Source organism: Coregonus clupeaformis, unplaced genomic scaffold, assembly GCF_020615455.1.
Source record: "Coregonus clupeaformis isolate EN_2021a unplaced genomic scaffold, ASM2061545v1 scaf0162, whole genome shotgun sequence".
In the NCBI taxonomy this organism is placed as follows: domain Eukaryota; kingdom Metazoa; phylum Chordata; class Actinopteri; order Salmoniformes; family Salmonidae; genus Coregonus; species Coregonus clupeaformis.
Window position 1 is genome coordinate 258,901 of NW_025533617.1, and position 8,126 is coordinate 267,026.

At 39.1% G+C, this 8,126-nt stretch overlaps 1 protein-coding gene across 1 annotated transcript; it reads left to right on the plus strand.

Annotated features, from left to right (window-relative positions):
- Nucleotides 1-4,932: 4,932 nt before the first annotated feature.
- On the plus strand, nt 4,933-7,839 carry lmo2 (LIM domain only 2 (rhombotin-like 1)). Its single transcript, XM_041878618.2, has 3 exons — nt 4,933-5,736; nt 6,299-6,514; nt 6,782-7,839. Exons 1-3 carry the CDS (start codon nt 5,696-5,698, stop codon nt 7,002-7,004), a joined length of 480 nt encoding a protein of 159 aa, XP_041734552.1. The 5' UTR covers nt 4,933-5,695; the 3' UTR covers nt 7,005-7,839.
- The last annotated feature ends 287 nt before the right edge of the window (nt 7,840-8,126 follow it).

The window sequence follows — 8,126 nt, forward strand, 5'->3', positions numbered from 1 at the left end:
TATTATAATGTGTTGTCATATTACCATGTAGTTACAGTATATTATAATGTGTTGTCATGTTACCACGTAGTTACAGTATATTATAATGTGTTGTCATGTTACCATGTAGTTACAGTATATTATAATGTGTTGTCATGTTACCACGTAGTTACAGTATATTATAATGTGTTGTCATGTTACCATGTAGTTACAGTATATTATAATGTGTTGTCATGTTACTGTGTAGTTACAGTATATTATAATGTGTTGTCATGTTACTGTGTAGTTACAGTATATTATAACGTGTTGTCGTGTTACCATGTAGTTACAGTATATTATAACGTGTTGTCATGTTACTGTGTAGTTACAGTATATTATAATGTTTTGTCATGTTACTGTGTAGTTACAGTATATTATAACGTGTTGTCATGTTACTGTGTAGTTACAGTATATTATAATGTGTTGTCATGTTACTGTGTAGTTACAGTATATTATAACGTGTTGTCATGTTACCACGTAGTTACAGTATATTATAATGTGTTGTCATGTTACCACGTAGTTACAGTATATTATAATGTGTTGTCATGTTACCACGTAGTTACAGTATATTATAATGTGTTGTCATGTTACTGTGTAGTTACAGTATATTATAATGTGTTGTCATGTTACTGTGTAGTTACAGTATATTATAATGTGTTGTCATGTTACTGTGTAGTTACAGTATATTATAATGTGTTGTCATGTTACCACGTAGTTACAGTATATTATAATGTGTTGTCATGTTACCATGTAGTTACAGTATATTATAACGTGTTGTCATGTTACTGTGTAGTTACAGTATATTATAATGTGTTGTCATGTTACTGTGTAGTTACAGTATATTATAATGTGTTGTCATGTTACTGTGTAGTTACAGTATATTATAATGTGTTGTCATGTTACTGTGTAGTTACAGTATATTATAACGTGTTGTCATGTTACCACGTAGTTACAGTATATTATAATGTGTTGTCATGTTACTGTGTAGTTACAGTATATTATAATGTGTTGTCATGTTACTGTGTAGTTACAGTATATTATAATGTGTTGTCATGTTACCACGTAGTTACAGTATATTATAATGTGTTGCCATGTTACTGTGTAGTTACAGTATATTATAATGTGTTGTCGTGTTACTGTGTAGTTACAGTATATTATAATGTGTTGTCATGTTACCACGTAGTTACAGTATATTATAATGTGTTGTCATGTTACCATGTAGTTACAGTATATTATAACGTGTTGTCATGTTACCACGTAGTTACAGTATATTATAACGTGTTGTCATGTTACCATGTAGTTACAGTATATTATAATGTGTTGTCATGTTACCATGTAGTTACAGTATATTATAACGTGTTGTCATGTTACCATGTAGTTACAGTATATTATAATGTGTTGTCATGTTACCATGTAGTTACAGTATATTATAACGTGTTGTCATGTTACCACGTAGTTACAGTATATTATAACGTGTTGTCATGTTACCATGTAGTTACAGTATATTATAATGTGTTGTCATGTTACTGTGTAGTTACAGTATATTATAACGTGTTGTCATGTTACCACGTAGTTACAGTATATTATAATGTGTTATCATGTTACTGTGTAGTTACAGTATATTATAATGTGTTGTCATGTTACTGTGTAGTTACAGTATATTATAACGTGTTGTCATGTTACTGTGTAGTTACAGTATATTATAATGTGTTGTCGTGTTACCATGTAGTTACAGTATATTATAACGTGTTGTCATGTTACTGTGTAGTTACAGTATATTATAATGTGTTGTCATGTTACTGTGTAGTTACAGTATATTATAATGTGTTGTCATGTTACTGTGTAGTTACAGTATATTATAACGTGTTGTCATGTTACTGTGTATTTACTGTATATTATAACGTGTTGTCATGTTACCACATTGTTACAGTATATTTTAATGTGTTGTCATGTTGCCATGGTAGTATAACTTGTTGTCATTTCATATACCATTTGTTTTAGAAGCTGTAAAGGAAACCCTAGGGGACTGATATGGTCTTTCCCACCTAATGAACTCAGAACCCAAAACAACACACCAGGGTTGTGTTCATCCATTTATGGACTAATACATTAATGATACAGTATGTACCCATTGACTCTTGAAGAATATAACTTCTAAATGCCTCAAAGTAAATGTAAACAAATACTGCATACCCTCAAAACATGGTTAAAACTATAATTTTGATATCATGGATGGTCAGTCCTTGCCTCCGTAGCTCCGTCTATGAATTTGAGAGTGGTTACATTTCTCCAGCCCCATCCGTCAGCCTTTTACTGAAACAGTGGCAGGGATTCCATTTTGTTACTGTTTCAACTGCTGGTTGCCACTCTAAGCACCAAATGGACTGAAACAGGTAGGGACTACCTAGACTTGTGCAGTAAGAAAGGCTCACTTTCTGTTTCCTGTTTCCTGTTTCCTGGGCCAAATGTACAGACCCTAAATTTTCTCAAGCGCTCTATCAGCCTCGTCGGCCTCCTATCAGGTCGAGCCATCTGCAACCAGGCAGCGAAGTCAAGGGAGCGATGGGGCTAGTCAGCAGAAGTAGTAGGCCTAACCCCTCCCAGGAAAGCCTCATCTCTTATTCCGTGATGTAAAATTGCGCAAACTAAGATCTCTGCAAAGATGTCAAAATTAATGAGAGATTTCTTGAGTTATCTTAGATTAATTCTGACTGTTTTGATGAAGTCTATACTGGCTACCGCGTCTCAAAATGGACAAACAGTACTATTGCCGCTTTTTTTTCCAGTTTTTCAAGCAAAGGTCTTTTAAGGAAGTATGCGAGCACACTCGTTTGGTGCAGAGCCGAGTTCGGCTAGGCACCAGCAGAACTGAAGCATGCTGACTGTAGTTATTGCACATCCTTCTAGGCCTGCCCTGTCAAATCCACAGGAAATGGTGGATGGTTTAAGTGGTGAATGCATCTTCACAGTAGCACCAACCGTTGGAGAGATGCTGACTGCGTTGTCACAAAGACTTGCTTAATATAAGCCTCTGACTTTCTTGGAAGACTAGACTACACTCTTAGAAAAAGGTTTTCAAAAGGATTCGGCTGTCCCCATAGGAGAACCCTTTTTGGTTCCAGGTAGAGCCTTCTGTGGAAAGGGTTCTACCTGGATAAAAAAAGGGTTCTCCTATGGGGACAGCCGATTAACCGTTTTAGGTTCTAGATAGCACCTTTTTTTTTGTGCCACTGTATATGATGAACCTTGTGTTGTTGGTTTCTCTGGATAAGGGCATCATGATTCCCCATTTCTATCGAAAAGGATCCATGAGCACCAACATGTGAAGTTAACAGGAGCACATCCAATTAGGTGTCAAAGGAATCTTAATCTTAACAGTTTTTTGGAAAACGTGGTTGCATAAAAACCTGAGGGAGATTTTACCGTAATTCCATTACCAAAGTTTGCATCTGCACAGTTCTTCCACTAAATTAGTTTGTTGACATTTTTCAGAGGAAATTGTTAAAAGTAGTCCTTGTGCATAGAGTTGTATGGTTCGTTAAACTTTTAACTCAATGGTTTTTGTTTGGCATACGTTTTAAAGTGAAAAAAAAACAGAGTCAAAGCGTAATTCCGTTACTGTGGAATTGCCCTGAAATAAATACACAAAATTGAGTTAAATCTATTTTCGTAGACATCATAAGTTCTTCTCCAAATCACTTGTCATCAGATAAGATAAAACCCTATTAAAATAAAGGTTCCAAGATTCCTGTCTAACCAGATGTCTTGGTTGGTGTTCTAGAACTCACCAACTGTGAATTGTGTTTGGTTCTGTGATCATGTAACTCTGAATAGTACTCTCTCTGTCTCTCAAAGCTGTTCTGTTTTAGATCCGTACTAGGCATAGCTGTGCTCCTGGACCTTCTCAGCTCTGTTTCTGTCTCAGTGTGGCCACTGGGCCTACACAACAAAACCCACAACCCAACCTCACACCAGCACCTAGCCACAGGCTGTGTTCCACCTACATTTAACCAAGCATCTGCCTGGGGAGGAGTAGCACTCGGCCTAGCCTGAGTGCCGGCTTGAGTGTCATGACAATGAGTGACAATGAGTTGGCATGATAGCACAAACACACTGTCACTCTCAGGCTGTATTCGGCCCACCCACCCTCAGCGGTAGTGTAATGGTGGAAACTGGGGTTGATGATGATTGATTATTAATGCCTGACAAGTGTGTATAAACCGGTGTTGCTGTAGGCAAGGTGCTTTATCTCTCAGCTCAGTCCAACTGCTGTGTGTGTCTCCCTCCCTCCCTCCCTCTAACAGTCAGCCTTGCCTGGGACCCTGGCAGCAGATAAGAGGAAGGCTCCCTAAGGTCGTTGGTTGAGGATGGGTGTAAGGACAGAGATTATACAGAGAGAGATAGGGAGGGCGAGTCGCTCTGCTGGTTAAATAAAGCTTTTTTGGACATGAGAGTTTTAGATCCCTTTTCAGACTGAAATACTATATGCATGTTACCCAACTCGAATGCTCCTATAATGCAAATGTTATTCCTCAAATGTGATATCATAAAACTGTCGGGGAAAGCACTGTCCATATAATATTTGTGTGTATAAAGGAACACATACCATGGCACATTTCAACAAGTTTTTCAATAAAAGGCAATAGATGCACCATCAAGGCTCATGATAATCCAACCTGGGGTTTCCCACCAGGAGCTGCTGTTCCCAGAGCCATGGATTTATGTTATGATTGTTCCTAATATTATATTGACTGTTGGGTAATTGACCTATTAGGAAGAAACAAACAATAAATAAACAAGCACTAATAAGACTACCTCACAGTGTGTGAGACTGTGTCATACAAATGGCCAAAATGCGTTATTCATGTCACTTTTGTTGCCATTCAGACATATAGACACCACTTGAACTCGATACAACACTCGTGACCCCCATGTTCTGTCACGACTTACTTCTGCAATCATGCATGAAGGAGTTTAGCTCTCGAGCTCTGCTCTGGCTGGCTATCTGTCGCTTTAAGAGCGATTTCCCCCCATTGTCAAGCAGTCGTGAGCAGGAAGGGTGAAACGAAACCAGAGACCGAGCTAGGGGGGCCGAGCTGGTATTTAAAAACACGACGCAGCCGCTCAATAACGGAACCGCGGTAACGTTCATTCTCAGAATAGAGCGCGCCAGGGAAGAAGGGCATAAAAATACGCACTGAAGAGGAGGAGGAGGGGGAGACTCAATCAAGCAACATTTGATGATTTTAATTCATCTAGGGTTTGAAGACCTGTAGACAGTCGCAATGGAATAATAAAAAAAAATCACTTATGAAAGACGAAGGCTACACAGAATTTCACCGCGGTTTCTCAATTGCCTGAGGAAATGTTCAGAATTGCCTCCATCACTGAAAATGCGTCACATGTCATGATGATCTTCGTTGGATTTAGAGCTGCTGATGGAAATGATGTCATATAAAATGAAGGTTAATTCCGCGCGCAACTGACATCTAGGGCTACATTATATCAGAGCAGGTGCAGTGTGTGTCCCTTCGACGGTAACCCTTATACGCGTGATCTGAATATTTAACCGTGAACGTGGCGCGAGCCTTAAAGCCTGCAAGTCGGGATCACAGAGAAGAGAAGCGGGATCTATAACGACTTGATGTCAACCTGAGAAGTATTACATACTGGGAAAATGTCATCTGCAATTGAAAGGAAGACGATGGAGGCTAACGAGTAAGTAACCTACTAGTAGTCTGTTTCCTTGAAATAGAATAGAATATGATAGAATATGATAGAATAGAATAGGATCAAATCAAGGACGGGCAGTGCCTTCAATGTTGACTTCATAGTGCTGTAGAATGTATTATTATTCAGTTACAATAATTGCTTGGAAATAGGCAAATGCAATAGGCCGGTAGCAGTTTCTTCAGAGTTCAATCCAATTCAATCCAACATCATGAAAGAACAAATTGAAGAAGGAAGCAACAAGAAAAGGGAGAAAGGTCATTATAAAGAACAATATAGGTCTAGTTAAACGGGCTGCTGTACGCCAGGACCTTTTGTCAGTACACATTTTGGTTGTATGAACATTGGTCATATAGATTATGTGCTGTACTCACTGGTAAATAAGGCAATGGCTCCCTCCTGTGGGTTAAACTACTACTAATAAGTGCTTATTACGTGGTAGCGCGCACACGCGCGCACGCACACACGCGCGCACGCACACACACACACTTCTATTCTGGACTTCTATTCTTCCATGTCCTCATCTGTCTCCTGTCCTTGTTCCACCCAGGGAGCCTGTGGACGAGGTGTTACAGATGCCCCCGTCCCTCCTGAACTGTGGGGGGTGCCAGCAGAGCATCGGGGACAGGTTCTTCCTGAAGGCCATAGAGAAGTACTGGCACGAGGACTGTCTGAGCTGTGACCTGTGTGGCTGCAGGCTGGGAGAGGTGGGCCGAAGGCTCTACTACAAACTGGGACGAAAGCTCTGCCGCAGAGACTACCTCAGGTTAGACACATTACGGTTGACATTTACCACATGCCCTCACCCCAAAAAAATCAAAGTCAGATATTTTGATGTTGGGCACCCCCAAGAGTCAAAAAGTAATTGAAATCCTGCTCATATGACACTTACATTTAAATGATTGTAAATGTTTACAAAATTCATACAAATATGACAAAATACTCATTAGTCAATAGCACGTAAACTCTTTATAAATGGTTTATTAATGCTTATCCATGGAAGTTATAAACCTTTATTTCCTTTCCCTCCCAGGCTGTTTGGACAGGACGGACTGTGTGCTAGCTGTGAGAAGAGGATCAGAGCGTTTGAGATGACCATGCGTGTGAGGGACAAGGTCTACCACCTGGAGTGTTTTAAATGCGCGGCCTGCCAGAAACACTTCTGTGTCGGGGACCGTTACCTGCTCATCAACTCAGACATTGTGTGTGAGCAGGACATCTTTGAGTGGACCAAACTCAACAACAACATGGTTTAGTAGATTGTAGAACACTCTAGAACATTCTACAACACTCTAGAACACCTCAAAAACATGGTGTAGAACACTCTAGAACATTCTAGAACACCACAACGATGAGGTGGTTTTTGATTGTGATCGTGATCTCTCCATTTGGGATCAACAGCATGACAATATATCTCAAGATGTACAGCAAGATAATGGATCTCAAGCTTTTGTACATTTTGTAGCCACATACAGGCTCTCTTGTACTTCTCATATTTGTTAGATGTTTGAAGAGTTGTTTCACCATTGGGTCTGTACTGGAGACAAAATGAAGGCTTGATCCACCAGCGAAGGGAGAAATATTACAATATCTTGGGTTCTACCCTTTCAATGCAAAAAAAGGAAAATGTATACATGCAATAATCCATGTGCTCATTGCAGAAATCTCAATATTTCTTGCATGAAACAGTGTAATACAGATTTGCTCATTGAGCTAAATGATGAGCGATGTAACTGGAATTTGTTGTAGTCCAACACTGTTGTTTCACCTCTCTAGAGAAATAAGTATTATGACATTTGTGATGAATATATATATAAAGTGTTATGTCCAAAAATGTCGAGGCCATTCCGAATTAATACATTCATACAGTAAAGGTGTACTTGGGGAGTCCACATGTGCCCCCTAGTGGTCAAGGGGAAAGCTTGCAGTATTATTTCAATAGGACTGAAAGACGTTCATGAGACAAGTTTTCAATGTTTGTGTTTTGTTTTTGTAACTTTTGTGTTCTTTCAATATGCTCTCAAACACGTTGGGATATTTGTTATATATATATCTGTTTAATTCAACCCTCATTAAAATATGTTACATTTAGTAGACCACTGATCTTCTCTTTTCAGATGATACATTTTATATGCGTTGGATGGATGAAAGATAAATAAAACAAGTATAATGTTTTTATTTATTTACACTACATGATCAAAAGTATGTGGACACCTGCTCGTTGAACATCTCATTCCAGAATTGGGCATTAATATGGAGTTGGTCTCCCCTTTGCTGCTATAACAGCCTCAACTCTTCTGGGAAGGCTTTCCACTAGATGTTGGAACATTGCTGCGGGGACTTGCTTCCATTCAGCCACAAGAGCATTAGTTAGGTCG

Excerpts from the sequence above, each read along its gene's own strand:
- lmo2 (XM_041878618.2), top strand. The coding sequence starts at position 5,696 with ATGTCATCTGCAATTGAAAGGAAGACGATGGAGGCTAACGA. Across the intron at positions 5,737-6,298 it reads AAGACGATGGAGGCTAACGA|GGAGCCTGTGGACGAGGTGT; the intron begins GTAAGTAACCTA and ends TGTTCCACCCAG. Across the intron at positions 6,515-6,781 it reads TGCCGCAGAGACTACCTCAG|GCTGTTTGGACAGGACGGAC; the intron begins GTTAGACACATT and ends TTTCCCTCCCAG.